The 18,141-nt window shown below is 43.3% G+C and overlaps 1 protein-coding gene across 2 annotated transcripts in view; it reads right to left on the bottom strand.

The window, feature by feature from the left end:
- LOC148540319 (neuronal acetylcholine receptor subunit alpha-7) overlaps nucleotides 1-18,141 on the bottom strand; it is a 252,249-nt gene that overhangs the window by 74,139 nt on the left and 159,969 nt on the right. For both annotated transcript variants that reach the window (XM_088443254.1, XM_088443263.1), the window contains one exon: nucleotides 6,522-6,631. In XM_088443254.1, the coding sequence (XP_088299380.1) occupies nucleotides 6,522-6,631 (110 nt within the window). The remainder of the gene's footprint in view (nucleotides 1-6,521; nucleotides 6,632-18,141) is intronic.

Below are 18,141 nucleotides of genomic sequence, written 5' to 3'. Positions count from 1 at the left end.
AGAGTCGATAAGATTGATTAATAGACACCTAAATGTAGTAAGGTAATGATTAAATTACCATATCTATGCATCCTTTAAACAATGAATAATTAAAATATGTAATCAAAATATGTACTCTTTTACCCCTTCTGGCTAAACTGGCAAGTTTGTTTCAGTGATACAGATGTGTCCTCATACACTGCTGCTCATGTCGCGCCAAACAGCCCCCCCCCCCTGTGCGCCAGGCCCTTGTCAACTCGTCTGCGCTGAGCATTTTTCTCTCTCAAAACGTGCATCCAAAGCCGCGTATCCACTAAGCGATGTTACTGAGCGAATGCACGATTACGACATTGTAATCGTGCAATCTCTCAGTAATCGTTTCCGACATCAATCATCTACTGAACATGCTGGTCAATCTGCCGATAACGACAGATTGCCCATGTTCAGAGATGATTGATGTGCCTACACTGAATGATCAATCGTTCAGTGTAGGCACTGCAGGGGGAAGGGGAACAACGGTACGATTCCAATGTCATAATCGTACTGTCATGCCGGTATCTGCTAGTGGATAAGCGACTTTATTCGCATGTATAAAACAACTGGGAGCGATAAAACTACATTGCTAGTTTGCACTGATTAATTTGATGTGCAACATTTTTATATCTGTGTGCGACTGATTCTGAATCTGTGTAAGAAATGCTCTAGCGCGAGTTGCCATGGCTTTTTCTCACACAACGTTCCTTTGTGCTTCATCTGTGTACATGCTTAAAACTAATTCCAATGCGATTCAAGTCGCAGCCCAGCAACTCTAATATACTGTGTGTGGTTTTTTGCTGCATCTGTAATGTGAATAATATGCAAAATTCAAAGAAAAATATGGCAAGCTACTTCTCTCTGAGCATCTAAAGCCAGCCATACATGGTGCGATCAGAAACCTCACGATGTGTTGTACGATTGCCCTTGCGATTCTTCCTTTGAAAGTCTTCATACAATGTGGTCAAATGGTGTACGACTGATCGTTACGATCATACATACATCATAATACATCCTACACAATAGATCGCAATCTTACAGTTTTTCCGTAAGATGTACGATCTAACTATATGACGGGGGGGATGCGCATTGGCATCGCAAACATACCAAAACAACACACAATGTGCACGATTGATTGTTACGATCGATCGAAATCGTGCAAAAAATCGCACCATGTATGGGCCGCTTTACACTGTATGGCATCTAGACGTTAGGGGGCAGATTCAGTTAACTGAAAGACTTGCCGCATGGCTACAGCTCCCATGTTTAACACCCAGAGCTATACAATTATTTGCCAAATTCCACAGGGGTGTGGATTGAAAGATCTACAGTATTTAGATAGTATATAGGGTGACACCAAATGTTCAACAGGCAATAGGTAGACAGGTTCAAAGGGTCGACAGGGTCAAAAAGTCGACTGTTAAATGGTGGACATGGACTAAGGTCGACAAGGTCAAATAGTGGACATGGTCACAAGTGGTCGACACAGAGAAGGTCAATACATTTTTTTTGTCATTTTAACCCTATTATTCGCCTTAACCATCCCCCTAGTGCCTAACCCTAACTCTCCCCCTGGTGCCTAACCCATCCTCCCCTAATTGCCCAACCCTAACCATCCCCTTCCGCAGCCTAGCCCTAACCCTCCACCAAGTACCTAACCTTAACCCTAAAACAAACCCTCATCCTAACCCTAAGAATCATGAAAAATTCAAAAAAAAACTGTGTGTTAACATTTTCTGTGTCAACAATTTGTGTCGGCATTTTGACCATGTCAACCTTAGCCAATGTCGACCATTTAGTAGTCAACCTGTTGACCCGGTCAACCTTCTGCATGTCGACCATCTGGTGTCGACCTATTTACTGTGTATCTAGACAATGTAGATCTTCCATCTCTGTACCTTTGCAAAAACGGTAAGCCCACGGCTAACATGTGCTAACTTATAGTTTCCGGGTTAAGTGCCTTGAGCTCTGGTATTGCTCCACATGCTAAACCCCTGAGGGTGCACTTAACGTGGCTCACAAAACATCCGTGTTAAGTGCACTCTAAAGGCGTGGGATAGAGGGGATGTAGTCGGCATCCTGGCGTGCGGGATGCCAATGATCTAAATACCGGCGACGAAATCCCAACAGATCGGGATCCCGGCACCAGTATCCCAACCATCGGCATCCCGAAGTTTCAGGTGTTAGGGGGAGGTTAGGGTTAGGTAGCGGGGTTAGGGTTAGGCATTAGGGGGAGGGTTAGGGTTAGGCCCCGGGGAAGGAGTGTTAGGAGTAGGGTGCGGAGAGGGGAAGGTTAGGTTTAGGCACTAGGGGGAGAGGTTAGGGTTTGGCACTGGGGAGGGAGGGTTAGGGTTAGGGTAGGGGTTAGGGTAGGGGATGGGAAAATACTTACCATGCAATTCTATGGATGTCGGGATTCTGGCTGTCGGAATGCCGCTGTTGGAATTCAGACCAGTGGCATCCCGACAGCCGCGATTTCATACCCAACCCGGGTAGAGGGCAGTAACTGAATGGCTTCAGGTAGAGCTGCAGCCGCGCAGTAAGTCCCAGGGCTAATTGAGTTTGTCCCTAGGTGTATGAGGACACATCTGTATAAAATGTCAAAAATTTTCAATAGTAAGTGAAACATTTTTTACATTTTTTGCAATCGTATTGCATTCTATTTCAGTGTCTTACTATTCTTTGGCATTTTAAGTTCTATATTCAGTGGCACATTAAATTGGTGTCATGCCTTACTTTAGTGGCATAACTATGGCTCCTGACACCACACTTAACCCTTGCACAGGCCGAAGGCACGTTTGTGAAAGGGGTCGTGGTGTGTGTGTCATTTTGGGGGCACAAGTTAAGCCCCAATTCACGTCACGCTGGTGGCTTGCCCAGTCCACAGCCTGGAAGGAGCCTGTGTACATCATCCATTACTACTGCTGCAGCACTGCTCTGTGAGCTGCTCTGCTATTTCGGTGTTACCCCCTGGGTTAGAGTCATCCGGTGTTGCCTGAACCCCTCTAGTGATGCCACTGCCTTACTTTCTTAAGAAATTACTTCCATTTTCCTTCCACGTGGTAAAAGTGATGAAAGCAATTACTCTGAGTTTGGTATAGATTTTGGAATCCATCCAAAGGCAAATATTCCATGTTGTGCATTCTAACAAATGTGCTAAAGCACATCATAATGACCATCAATATCCTTTTATCCTATTCTGTGACTTAAGAAATTGACTCTTCAAGTATTGAAAGAAACAATTATTTACTGAGGCTATTTACTCATCTATGTATCATGCACTTCTGGAAGTTTTCAATTTAGAGCAAAAGCTGATGGGATAGCTCCAAGAGCCAGGTTTATATTTCATACATAGAAAAGTAACCACTTGTGCATAAAATAGATCCATCCATATCACTGAGCAGATCAGAAGGGAAATAACTACTTTCCTGCCTGAAACGCACGTTGTTCTAAAGTTCAATCACAAACCTATTACTAAACAGAGTGAACTCACAGAGCGTGCTATTATGACTCAGCGAATATGGCCCTTCATAAAGAACATTAAGGGAGGGAGACAGTATGGTGGCTGGCTGATAATTTGCATTTTATTTCATCATGATTCTATCAGGTTTTCTCTGCATCTCAGTGGAAAATGTTGCTTCAGGGGAAAACTCGGGAATTTTAGGGGAGGGGGGGTTTCATATTATATACACACGCAGCAAACACACATACCCACAGCATACATACACACACAGCATACACACACAACATACTTACAAACACACACACAGCATACATACACACACCCTATTTGCCAGGCTGCTGCTGCTGGGTGGCTGTGATTATCTGTATTTTATATTACTATACTGTATTTTATATTACTAAACTGTATATTATATTACTATATCCCACCCTAGGATTCCTATGTCTCACACACATACATCACAAACACCCTCCCACTCTTCCTGCCCGGGACTTCAATGTCACACACACACACACACATCACACACATACATCATACACATACTGTACATCACACACATACCACTTACCCGGCCAACACTAACAAGATACTGACCTGACATGATTCTGCAGAGTTAAGCCTCTCACTGCCATTCAGGCTTCCTGCGCCGCGCCAAACAGCCCCTCGATCCCTTGCAGGCACTCTGCACTGTGGGAGACTGGAGTTGAGTCACTGGAGAGATGTCATGACGTCTCTCCTTAAAGCCAGTGTGCCATGCAGGAGCCGGGGGACGCAGAGCTCACAAGCTCACAGCATGGTTGTGGATAGATCCCCTTCCGAAGATGTACCTACTGAAGGGGATCTATACACAACCCTCATAGAAGTCAGGACAGCCGGGTGCGCTGCGCTGCTGATATATATCGTAGGTGGACATCCGGCAAATAAAAATTGCAGCAGTGGCCGAGTCAGCTCCCAGACCATTCTCCGCTCTGTGCAGCCACCCTGGTTATGGCCAGAGACGGAGATAAGTCTCCATCTCTGAAAAAGTTTTTTTGTTGGTCATGGGGGCTTTCTGAGTGCTCATAAACCCCCCCTGCGTGCACTATTGTGCTTAGTTTTTAATATAGAAAGTAACCAGTATTAATACAAGAAAATACTATACTGCTTCAATATAGAAACTGGTATTAGCAGAAGTAGAGATGGTTTATCATCTCTGGAGCAGTTGTATTTCATACAATGGAAAATTCTGTTACACTTCCTGGCCACACAAGGGCCTCATTCCGGCTATAAGCTGCAAATCCACACCTGTACATACAATGGTGCTGTGCAAGGTGTGCAAATGCATTGTATTATTTGCAGGCAGGGAAAGTACTGTCTGCTGTGGCATGTAGCACACTAATACTGTGTGCAAGGTGTCCAAATGCATTGTTTTATTTGCATGCAGGGAAAGTACTGCCTGCTGTGGCATGTAGCCCACTAATACTGTGTGCAAGGTGTGTGGACAGCTTTTTTTTTCACACTGCAATACAGATCTGTCCACACATTTTAAATTTGCCTATCCCTGCAGTCCAACATGTATTTGTCAAGCTACAACATTTGTATTTTCTAGCAAAACTCCTAACTCTAAATATTTTTTTTTGTTATTTTTTCCCCCAGTAATTAATGAATATATTGGTTGTGCAGTGTTTGTACTATGCTAGTATATAGAGTTGTACTGGCCCACAGGGGCACAGGGTGAATCCCCACTGAGCCTGAGGGCCCACTTCTTACTCTAGGGGGTCAAGTTTCAGACTGTACACTGGCATCATACATTGTAACTCTAAAAGACGGTTAGCTACTTGGTGGAGCAGGACCACTGATGAACATGGGTGCTTGGTTCTCTTCTATAAAAACTACACCAAGATTTGCCCTCCTGCCAATCAAGTGGGTGGTAACAGCACAACCCTGTCCCCTCTTCTTGTTGGCTGCAAGCTTTTACATAATGAACACAGTTTCTGCCAATAACTGGAATCTCATTGTAGCTCTGAATTAATTCACTAACAAACAATTAAGTCGTCCCAGCAGTGAGAGCTTAGATGGTTTATTTTTTCAGCAATGGCATTTATTTCACATTTTCACATTACTACACCTAATGCCCCCCCTCTGGTAGCTCGCCCCACCCTTAAAGCATGGGCCACTACCACTACATTCCCCCAGTGGGCCCTTCATGCTGTGGTCTGACACTGCTAGTATGCATATCTTATCTTGGACAAAATGTACTAAGCATCGCATCCGCGATGCGGTAGAACCAGTCTGTCTTAGGGTACATAACCGTTATTGATTAAATACCTAGAATACCGCAAAGGACAGCTCTCACAATAAAAGCTGTCCTTTGTGATGGCTCCGGAGAAAGGGAGTTTCAGGTTTAACATTCAGAATCCCTCTGGCGTCCTTCTGCACATGTGCAGAAGTCCGCGGGCCAAGTGGGGTGATGGGAGGGATCCGATTGTCCACCTTAGAGAAATAAGGCATTACAGGGGAAGGAAGGGGGATTCTAATGAAGCTGAAGTCTGTGTGCCATCTAGAGATGACTGATAGGCATCTGAAAATTTGCCATGAACCATCTAAATATATACATCTGTTCAATCACACATAAGTTGATAATAACCAGGGTGTATCACGAAATTGCTGGATCCCACAGCAATTTTCTTTTGTGGTGTGGCTCTGGCATTATATAAACCACAGCTCTGCTATTCATGCATGAGGACTTGGAGTATGTGCAGTAAAGCACCATTTGTGCCAACTCCCAACCATGCCCAGAAGAGCAAAATGGTGGTGTTGTGTGTGTGTGTGTGGGGGGGGGAGTATCTAATACTTGGACTTGCTTTATCCTCAACCCCAGGCTCAATAGGTGGCTCACCAACACTTTCAGCTATATTTCTACCTGGCAATACACCACTAAGCTCAGTATTATTCTGTAATGTCATTTATTAATTATCAGCAAATTCACAGCTTAAAGCCCAATAACTACATTTCATTTACTACAGCTAATAAATATATAAAGCTTTTACACAAACTAAACACATACCTGTTATATAGAAGGATATCTGGCTTCCAAATTTGTCCATCTGGAAAACGAACATTTTTGACCCCAGGGTATTCAGACACGTTCCACTGTAAGTAGTAATCTGTCCAATACTGAAGTGTAAGAAGAAAAAAAAACAATGGATTATAAACACTGTTCTTGCTCACACTACCCAGGGAATTATATAACATCCTACAAAATGTACAGCTGTCATTCGAAAGGATATTACTTAACTCACAGGGAATGAAATGACTGAAAGAAGAGCACCTGAGGAGGACCTAGTTACCTGTAAAATACCATTAGAAAGTGTACTTTATGACTCAGGGACCATGGTCTAACTGCAGAGAGAGCTCATAAATGGACAAAATCTAGTGTGCCTGCATGTTAGATTACATACTGCACAGAGCATTCAATGGCAAAGCAGCTGATTGTTTAGAAGAAATGTACAATAACTCTGATTGCATGTCTTTTCAAGAGGCAGAACAGCAAACTGTTTCTTTTGTTACAAAATGTTTCATTGTGGTCATTTAGAATTTAAAATGTTCTTCTGTCTCTTTTCCTACGCTATGAAAATCATGTTTGCTTACATTACAAAAAAGGCATATTACAAAAATATATATGGGACAGAAAATGTATAAAAAAAATAATTTAATAGGAACTGTAGAAACTTGTAACATTGTATTTTAAAATGTTAAAATGCAGAATTCTGTATTCATTTAAACCTTATTTTTAAAGTGTTATTAGTTGAGCCATTCAGAGCATTACAATTTAACTAGCTCATTGTAGGGACCTCAGTCCACCTACTGCCACCTATAGCACTATTCCTATAGCAATTACCATCAGCATTGACAATACAGTTTTTTCACCTTCATTGTTAAGAAGTCGAGCAGCATCACTGATTAATATGGTTTGACTAATACAGATCGCAATGGTTGAAAGTGTCGGTGCTCATTTATAATAAGAGGAACCCTGCAAACGCACTGCATGATACCATGGGAGTTTCACTGGCTAAAACCAAAGTTGAATTCATTGGATTTCCAAGTGACATGCTAGTGTGTATGGTCTATAGTTTACTAGGACTAAAAATGGATTGTAAAGGGGCAGATTATCTTTATTACAATAGAAGGAAGGGAATTGCATTTTGCATATAAGGGACATCCCCTGACTACTATTGAAAAAGACAACAATAATCACGTGTAATAACAATGTCATTGTCCATATGAATACAATTTTCTGTTCCTCTGTACCCTTGTATAACACTGCATAACGTTACTTTCCATTTTAATAGTGCTGACATATCCCAAGAGCCATTATTGATTCTCAGAATAACACAGCTCTACTGATCTGTCATTAATGTCAGGACAGAGAAGTGAGGGGAGTACGTTGTTTCTACTTGACCAGAATTAGATTGGGTAAAGAAAATAACAAAAATAAGGGACTATTATGAGAGAGTCAGAAAGGAAGAGGCGAGTTGTGTAAATTAACAATCCTGCCCCTCTGAGAAGGAAAATAAATAAAAAGATACAGTAACGAGCAATAAAAAAAGTTTTCCTTTGTCTACATGAAGTTTATTACAAACAAAAAGCAACAGTTTTAGAGAAGCGCATTGTATAATTGAACTACTGGACATCTGATAAGTGCAACTTCTTGTACTGTTTTTTTTTAAATTTTATAACCTAGATAGAATTCTCAGAATACAGTGGGTGGGATGCATCAATGAGAAAAATGCGATCAAGCCCCGAAAATGCGGGTTTGACCACATTTTTCATAGGCACAAGCCCCGGAGTGCATAGGTTACGGTGGGTAACGCCATCTTTCTGATGGCGTTATCCATAGAAGTCTATGGGCTTCTATTGTGAGTGATCTGAGAGAGGGATCCAATCGGATCCCTCCCAGCACCCCCTGCAGCACACCAGTCCTTCTTCGCATGCGCAGAAGGACGCCGGAGGGGCTTCTGGGTCATAGACCCGAAAGTCCCTCCATCGGAAAGGGCCGCTCTTGCCAACAGAGCGGTCTTTTGCGGTGATCGTCATACATACTGGCGTTACCAAGGCCGGCATGCATGTGATGACTGATGGAATGCATTGCATTGCGAGTGCTATGCATCATGCATCCCACCCAGTATGATATCATTTTAATCAGTACTGCATCACAGACTAACATAATTAATTTCTCTTGTTCAGTAACCTAGATGTTAAGCTTGTATCTGGTCTCAGTGTGAGAGTGTTAAAAACAAAAGGTCTTGATTTTACCTTTGCAAGTAACATATGCATGGAATACTATATAGTACCATATTGGTCATTGTCAATATTGGAAGTTTTCAGACTGTTTTCTGTGAATTGTATTAACAACTGCAAAATTGTACAATTTTCAGTTTCTGGCCTTACACTATGCAAATGTGTATACAGCTGCACAATACTACTTCCATGTAAGCTAGATTTAATTCATATGCAGTATTTGTTTCATTTCTATATGTATGAACATATTCAGTGTATAACTTCTTGCTCTATTTGAAAATGTTTTATACCTTTATGTTAATGCAGAACACAGATATCAGGGAGGGGGAGGTTAGGTTTAGGCACTAGCGAGGGAGGTTAGGTTTAGGCACTAGCAGGGAAGGTTAGGTTTAGGGTGCAGGGAGGGGGATGTTAGGTTTAGGCACTAGCAGGGGAGGTTAGGTTTAGGCAACTGGGGAGGGAGTGTTAGGGTTAGGTGAAGGGTTAGGATACCTAGTGACAGCTGTCAGTATCCTAACCCAGTCAGGATCTCGGCATCAGGATTCTGACCACAGGTATCCCAAGTGCCGGCATCCTGTACCCAACCCCCTACAACCAGGTACAGTATTTGAAGGCCCAAAGGTTTGTAAGGTCCCCTACTGTATGTACCACCCCAATGGTAAAAAATGTATATAACACATGTAACTTTGACAAGGAAGATGGGCCCCTTTGCAGCTGCACCCCTTACACCTATGGTAGTTACGCCCATGCCTACAACTTCATACTTTACCTCCAAATTGTCCAGATTTTTGGCCTATCTCTCGCCATTATGATTGGATTGGAATAGCATTGTCTTGACCTGCCCGGCATTTGTACCAGTGACAGAGTGCTTGGAGAAGACCAAAGGGAAATAAGGACCAGTCTAGCATGTCCCGAAGTCACGCTATGATTCAGTCATGCACTATCCTCGCAATCACAATCACAATGTTAGAAGGTATACAATATATATAGCTAACTGTACCATTTCTTGATCCATGTACTTTGGCTCTAAATACGCAACCTCCCCACTCCCACTTCAAGCAACATACAGGCAATAGCAGTGTCTAGCATTTACATATAAGCTATATATGATTTTGTACTCTGTATATTTTCTATTTTAACTCCTGGTTAAACAGTGCTGTTTTTTCCACATTAACAAAAAAACGGCAATGACAAATCAGCAAACTTAGGCCCTCATTCAGAGCCGTACGCTCTGAGCAGAGCGCACGCTCTGAATGAGGGCCGCCCTCCATAATTATGGAGCGTCATCCTGGACGCTCGTATAGCTGTGGGTCACCAACCACAGCCTATACGAGCGTGCAGTTTGATGGCCGCGATGGTCTTGACCATCGCGACCATCGCCACTGCGAGCCGGAGCCTGCGGTTGAGTTTTTCAACCGCAAGGCCCGGAGTGATTTTGGCTCTATCACTGACTAGTGATGTCAGTGGGCCGGCTTCTGACGGTAGGCGTTCCCTTGGGAACGCCCCCGTCAGGGAGGCATGCCCCCGACACGCCCACCAAAGGGGGCGTGCTGTCAATCAACATCGACAGCACGCCCCCTTTGATCAGACACAACGAGCGAAGGAAAGTCCTTCGCTCGTCGCGTCTGGCGCATGCGCACGACGGAGCTCCCGCCGTCGTGCGCATGCGCAGTGCACAACATCGACCCACTTGCGAGCGGACAGCCGCTTGCGAGTGGGTCTGAATCAGGCCCTTAAATAGAAAAATGAGTGATTTGTGCAGTGCTTGGCAAAAAGCACAATAGGCCTGAATCAGCGCCACATGCAATGTTGATAATCACGGAGTTCAGTGATTTTTTGATACTGCACAAAACTTGCTATAATCTCCTATGACTCATGCGTTACACAATGTATGCACAAAGGCGCTGTTGCAATTGAGAGATATGGTAGCAGAAATGTCTTAGAAAAGTGCTGGGCATTCCTGGCCGGTGAATGGGAGGTAGCTAAAGAGACGCATCTGTCAGGTTCCCTTTATAAATATATATAGTAAATACTGATAGTTAATGCAGTAAGATCTACCAGATCATGCACTGTAGTGAATACACCCAGTCCTGGCAATGCAGTATAATGTAATAAAGCATATGATGGTGATGCTGTCTATGTGTACCACATTAATGCACTCTACATATGATACACAGCCCATACCAGCCAGTGTCTAAGGGGTCTATGTACTAAGCCTTGGATGGAGATAAAGTGAACAAAGATAAAGTCCCAACCAATCAGCTCCTAACTATTTTTTTTAACACAGCATGTGACATGGCAGTTAGGAGCTGATTGGTTCACGTTATGTCCATCCAAGGCTTAGTAAATATACCCCTAAAACTCATTGAGAACTGCATTAGGTCTAGTAAAGGCCAAATACATGCCACTGTAAAAAAATGGCATTTATTTGTAAAAATAAATGGTTCAATTATCTAAGTTGTTAGCACTGGATGACTGAAGTATTGATTACTTTTTACTTTTTTTTTACAACTACATTCTTAGGGCCTGATTCAGAAATGGACAGTAATGTAATCGCAGCGGCATTCTCTCATGGATCGCAGTTGCTAAAATACGGTAATGCCTTCTAAAGCACAGATGAGCATAGGGACGCCCACTGCTGACTTCTTATATTCAGACAACGACGTGCAACAGCGTAAACATTGGTACCATCAATGCACATCGGGCAGCCATACCGCATATGTGGCAAGTCTGACCAGCCACAAGCACTGCAACTCTCCTGGCATGCAGAGAGCTCGAATGCTGCACAGGAGATTGCAATGACTAATTTATGCAGCCCATGTAATGGTCTGCATTCTTCTAACCCCCCCCCCAGTACCACCCCTTAACATTGACTACCTGCCAGTCACCTTGTGTAATCACAAAACAATCACTGCACGTGCACAGTGTGGTGTCGGTGCATGCGCATTAGCAAACAATCGCTCGCTCTGTGTAAATATTGCCATTGGCAGGAGGGAAAATCTTTGTGTAGTTTCTAATGAACCAAGAGCCATGTTCATCCATGTTCCTGCTCTACCCAATAACTGACCCTCAAATAGAGTAACCAGGGCCATCTTAACATATAGACACACTGGGCACCTGCCCAGGGCCCCTAGATTCTAGGGGCTTTGAGCAGGGGCAGGCTGGGCCATGGGACATCTACATGGAGTGTTTGGCCGCTTGCTCTCTGCATAGGAAAGCCAGCTGAGAGGCAGGCAGAGAAAGATGCTCCCCGGCCACTCGGATTGTGAAATACACACAATCAGTGCAGCTGGCAGCATTCTCTACCTGCCTCCAAGCCAGCAGCGAAAGAGCTGGATTAAGGGGTGAGGGGCATGTCTCCCAGGGTCCCCTCTCTTAGGGGCCTCTATACCTTAATCATAGCTGCAATGCAGAGCAGAAGAGAATAGGGAGGTGGAGTCAGTGATCCTCGCTTTATATCATGTTTTTTTATGTTTGGTTTTGTTGAAAGTACCATCCATATGTATGAATGTGCAAGGCTCGAGATGCCCACATTCAGCAACCATGCTAGCTGGAATACCACCTGGTGCATATTTTGACTCCACCAACAGTCACACCCAGTGGCGGGATGGGCCGGGGAGCAGGGTGCCATCTGCCCCCCGGGCCGCTACAAATTTAAAGATAGGGGCCGCCGGGTGGCTGCAGCCGCACACTGTATCACATGCCCGTCGGCCAGGAGAGAAGATGCTTCCCGACAGGGGCAGATTGGACATGGGAAAGCCGTGGGACAGTTCCCACTGGGCCGGTCCCAATCTCCCCTCTGCTGGGCTGGCTTACAATGTGTCAGCCGGCCCGTTTGACATAGCCTGCTGGCTGCTGCACTTCCAGGGCCGCTACAAATTTAAAGATAGGGGCCGCCGGGTGGCTGCAGCCGCACACTGTATCACATGCCCGTCACATGCCCGTCGGCCAGGAGAGAAGATGCTTCCCGACAGGGGCAGATTGGACATGGGAAAGCCGTGGGACAGTTCCCACTGGGCCGGTCCCAATCTCCCCTCTGCTGGGCTGGCTTACAATGTGTCAGCCGGCCCGTTTGACATAGCCTGCTGGCTGCTGCACTTCCAGGATTTGCATTCCATCGGAACGCAAACCGGAAGCATTCATCTACTCTGGCTAGCGGCGCAGTAGTAGGCTTCACAAGCCCTCCCTGCGCCGCTTAGAGAGCCACTCCTCCGCGCCAGCATGTGTCTCTTTACTGCCTGAAGTCACACGGGAGGTGGTCATAACGAGCGCCTGTGCCTGGAGGGGCGCCACTATGGCAGCCCTGTAAGGCACTTCCTCCAGGTGCCTGTGCTGGCTGCCCGGCAGCTGATAACTGCAGCATCTGTACTCCCTGCAAGATTGCTATGGTGACTTTGCTGCCGTCTGTCAGAGGAGCTGTGAATAGGTGAGAAAACAAGAAGACTGCTTAAGGTAAGTTACATATGCATGCTGTGGGACCACAGATGATGGGATGGGTGATAAAGCACTCATTAAAGAACAAATGGGGGGGTGATGAGGTGTGCAAATACAGTCAGAGGGCACAATAAAGAACATATACTGTAGACTTTGTGAGCACATAATAGAACATACAGATGGGGGGCGAGAAGCACGTTGAAGAACCTACAGATTGGGTGGCAATGTGAATAGAACTTACAGATGGAGGGGTTAGTAGCACTATAAGGCACATAAAAAGGGCATGATGGCTGGGGCTATCCACAAATCAGAATTCAGAAGGCTGCAGGAAGAGATGAGACAGGAGCTAATTGCAGCAGGGTAGCTATGTTCTATGATTGGGTTGCCTCATAGATCTGAGGTCTCAGGGCAATATTTGCAAAGAGGGAGGGAGGAGAATAGATTTGGTTGTGTGTGTATGTGCGTGTGTGTGTGTGTGTTTGTGTGTGTGTGTGTATGTGTGTTTGAGGGAGCAAATTTGTGGTTTGACATTTCATGAGGGAGAAGGGGAGTTATCAAATTTGAGGTACAGCTTTTAATCAGGAGTGTGGTGGGGTCACATCTGGGGTAGGAATTTTAATAATGGAGGTTTGGGTCAGTGAAATATGGGGTCTAATTTCAAAAGGGGGGAGAGGCAGATTTTTAATGAGCAAGGAGAGGCGGCCAGATTGTGGATCTGGTTTTATGTCTAATTATTCTATAGAGGTCACTGTTATGGTCTCTATATTGAATAGAGGACACTACTAGTATACTTTCTGTTTTTTCAGATGGGGCTGGTGGGTTATGTATTTGTTTATAGCTCCTTAATATAACAAGTATGTTCTATGGTTATTTAACCTACAACCATATTAGATACACCACAGCTCTGAGAAATTTATTATGCTATTTTTTCTGTCGCAGTTATTTGGTAGAAAATCGAGGGCCTTATGCTTGTGTTTGCTCCCCAGGTTTAAAGTCGCCAGCCAGCCCCTGGTCACACCATTGAAACTTGCACCACCCCTATGGCAGGTTCAGATTTAGCATCTAAATATGGCCTCCAAATTTAACAATTGAGCATCTGAGTACACAAACACTTCAGTGACTAGCATGTTGTCAGGACTGGGCACTTTGGTTTGCCCAGGAGACAGCTGGATACCAGGTTTGGATTAAATAGTGTTAAGAGTAAAACTAGGATTAGCACTGTAGTGGGCACAGGAGCCAGACTTGACTGGCTTGGACTTCACACTGGAGCCGATGTGGGACCAGACAAGGAGAATACCCTGGAGCTGGAACGGGTCTGGACTGGAGTACAAATTGCAAACCAGATTGGGGCCATACTGTAGTACAATCGGATTGAGTCCAATAGTAACAGGTGTCGGCTGGGACCAATGGTAACAGGTGTTGGCTGGGACCGATAACAGGTGTCGACTGGGCCCGATGGTAACAAGTGTCGGCTGGGCCCGATGGTAACAGGTGCCGTAGATTGCTAGTCAGGGAGCTTCAGCCTAGCAGCGACGAAGCTTAGGCACTGAATGCTGTCAGTGCAGCATACATACACTCACAGGGATTGGCTAGTGAAGTCAGGTGGTCTGGGAGCAGCGCTCTTGAGTGGTGGAGGAAAGTCAGGTGACAGAATCCAACTGACTGGACCAATACTGAGTTACGGAGGGATCTCTGGCATGCAGAATGAGTACTAGCATGCTGTGGAAGTGTAGAGAGAAAACCATGCGCAGAGAGCAATTGTATCTTCAATCTCTGCAGTTCAAGACCAGCACTACAATTTGGACTACACCCACTATTCCAATGAGGAATCTGCAATTTTGACAGACAGAAGGAGACTCAGGTGAGTAATCAGCTTGTAAGGAATAGCACAGTGTAAATGCACACACTGGAAGTGTTGCAGCCTGCATGTTTGGGTATATCTCCCAGGCAAATTAGAATATCCAGATCCACAGGTCAGGTGGCAGGGGTAAGTCACAAAACAAATGAAAGAAATAGTCAGGATCCTGACACATGTGAAACTCCCATAACATGCCAATAAGATGGACCATCTCCATTCGTCTGTTTAGCCACCACCCAAGAACATCCAGCAATTTTCCAAGACATGTCTGATATTGTACATCTCAAATACAACAGCGCTTTTGTGCATTAACTAATGCAGGCACGTACAAGTTTCTAGGGATATTCACGCTTGCGCAGTAGCAAATAATTGCTTAACTCCGTCAATATCTGCATTGCATGCTACTTTCAATCAGACCCACTGTGTCTATTGAAGTTTCCTGAAGTGAGGGAAAAAACATCTACAAAAAAAAACAGATCAAAGCCTTATGACCCCCATACACTATGCGATGAATTGCAATGTTAAAGTTCACTGACCGATGTGACAATCACGATAATATTTTGATCATGATCGATAAATCTGTGAAACCCAACATGCAATGCCGGGTTGCAGGATCGCATCATCGCGGCGATCCGTTAGTAGTGTATGGGCCCCTTATGACTTGGCTTCCAATTGCTTTACTAATATGAATCTGGTGCACAAGACAAGAATTTTCTCTAATATTAATACACCTTAATGCACACACATAAGTAATTAAGATTATATGGGCCTAAAATAACTTAGGAGGTGATTGGTTGGAGCATAATTTAAGATGAGTAACAAGTGATAACAAACATATCACTCATTAGGGGCCTTATTTATCAACGAGTTTTATCATTCACAACAAGTGATAAAACTCGTTGCTTATGATAATGGTGCTCCAGCCAATCAGCTCCCAACTGTCATCTGTTTGATAAATGACAGTGGGGAGCTGATTGGCTGGGGCACCAGTTATCATAGGCAACAAGTTTTATCACTCATTTTGAAAGATAAAACTCATTGATAAATAAGACCCAATATCAGGCCCTAAATCTTTACCATATCTATATGTGAATGTTATGAAAATAGTTTCAATATGAATCAACATTCATTTTAGGTTCAGTGCTTCTTTAATTGGGAGCAGCCATTTTAGTAGCTGCATCAATAAATTGAAACACTATTTATTGGCAGCAATATAACCCTACCGCCAGTTGACTATATTACATATTTAATTAGTATTGCCATGCAATTACTTTTTGTATACTTTTTTATTACATTTTACAATATTGCATACATAATACAAAGAAACATGCATTAAAAAGGAAAATGAAAGCAACATTATTAATCATAGAAAATAGGTCACAACACAATGTAAAAGTACATAACAAAACAATCCAGCTATACTCAATTGATTTAATCAGTGCTTGTAATGTTTCTAAACAAGGACCCAATTTATTTTTTAAAGACCTTCAATAAAATTGCCTGGAAGGACTCATCAAGTGACACAAGACAGATTTCCTATTCAATTTTAGATCTCAATTTTTACATTTAATTACATTAAACAAATGATATTTAATTAAACATATTTTGTTTTTCCCTTTAAACAGTATGATGTGGCCACAATGCTAATACATATTGCAGGAGTCAATATATAATCAGCCAATTAGAAGCAACTACTGTAGATAGTGCAGTTGATAGTTATCATCAATACATATTATTCCATCAACCTTCTAGTAATTGAAAGAGATACACCTTCTAAAAGGTATATGTAAGGATGCATCCACATCTAATTGTGTCACAATTAAGTAAACACTCCCTTAGTGTACTCAGCATATCTTTATCTATACTTGTCCGCCACCAGTCTGTCTCTTTAGATGTAAGATGTAATCTTGAGGTTACCCTGTACTCCTGGTAATCTTGTTCTTGAAGACTATCCAGGCAGCTTTCCAGCACATCAGAGGGAAATCTAAATGTTGCTGATTATAATATATATATATGTGTGTGTATATATGTGTATATATATATATATATATATATATATATATATATACTCATCATGTTTTGTCCAGAACATTTTTAATGATAATCAAACTACATATTTATGAGGACATTGACAGTCTGTAAAACCACCCATAAAATCTGATTCAGACAGACAAAGCAGATGTAGGAACGATCAGAAAGTGCTATTTATAAACATCAGCACACAGCTGAAAGCAGAAATTAGAAAATCATTGATCCTAGATATTGTATTGTGGGAAGTGTGAATTCATATATATTCCAATTTTGTGGGATGACTCAATCTCCAGTGAATTGGTAACATGGAGTTGCTTGGTAACATGAACCACTCGTATCCTGGGTCTTCTGACCCTAGCTGAAGCAGTCACCTTTCTATGTAAAGTCTGGGATGCCACCATGTTAAAGTCCACGCATTGTAAATAATTTATTTACGTGAGGATAGTGCTTTAAAATAAGGTTTATAAATAAAATTCTGTGTTATAGACATTAGGCCAAAACTAATTATTGGGAGCTAGCGAATACAGGAGTCTGGGGACAGGCTAATCTGGTGCACCTGTCAATGACACAGAGACCCAGCTGATCCTGCCCTGGTGAGTTTATTGATCATTCCCCAGCAGCCAGCAGCGATTGGAGCAGACTTTATGGTATTGTTTTAATAGAACCCCCCTGGCAGTTTTGGTAAGGGCTGTAGCCCTCACCCTGCAACCATCACTAGTAACCGGTAAGTTTCCTGCAGGCTTGATATCTCAAAATAGTTTAAATGATATATCATATATGTCATTATTTTTTCCATTTCTTGAGAAGGCAATACTTCCATTGTCATGTCTTCAGTATCATTTATGCTGTCATATGAATTTATTCTGTGTAAGCTAAACCTAGTGGTCAGCCTGATAGCAGCTGGGTTTGAACTTTATATGCTTCCATAACAGGTTCCAAATGCACCCTGAGTAGTGGATAGGGTGGTCTCCATTTTAGATTTCACATGGTCTCTGCAAGGTGCGGTAGATATCCTCCCCTCTGTAACAGCATTGAAGGTAAGATCTGTTGACAGTTTACAATA

Source organism: Taudactylus pleione, unplaced genomic scaffold, assembly GCF_031769625.1.
Source record: "Taudactylus pleione unplaced genomic scaffold, aTauple2 ptg000019l, whole genome shotgun sequence".
Lineage (NCBI taxonomy): Eukaryota > Metazoa > Chordata > Amphibia > Anura > Myobatrachidae > Taudactylus > Taudactylus pleione.
Note: the sequence above shows the minus strand (reverse complement) of the source record. Positions and strands in the feature narration are given on the sequence as shown.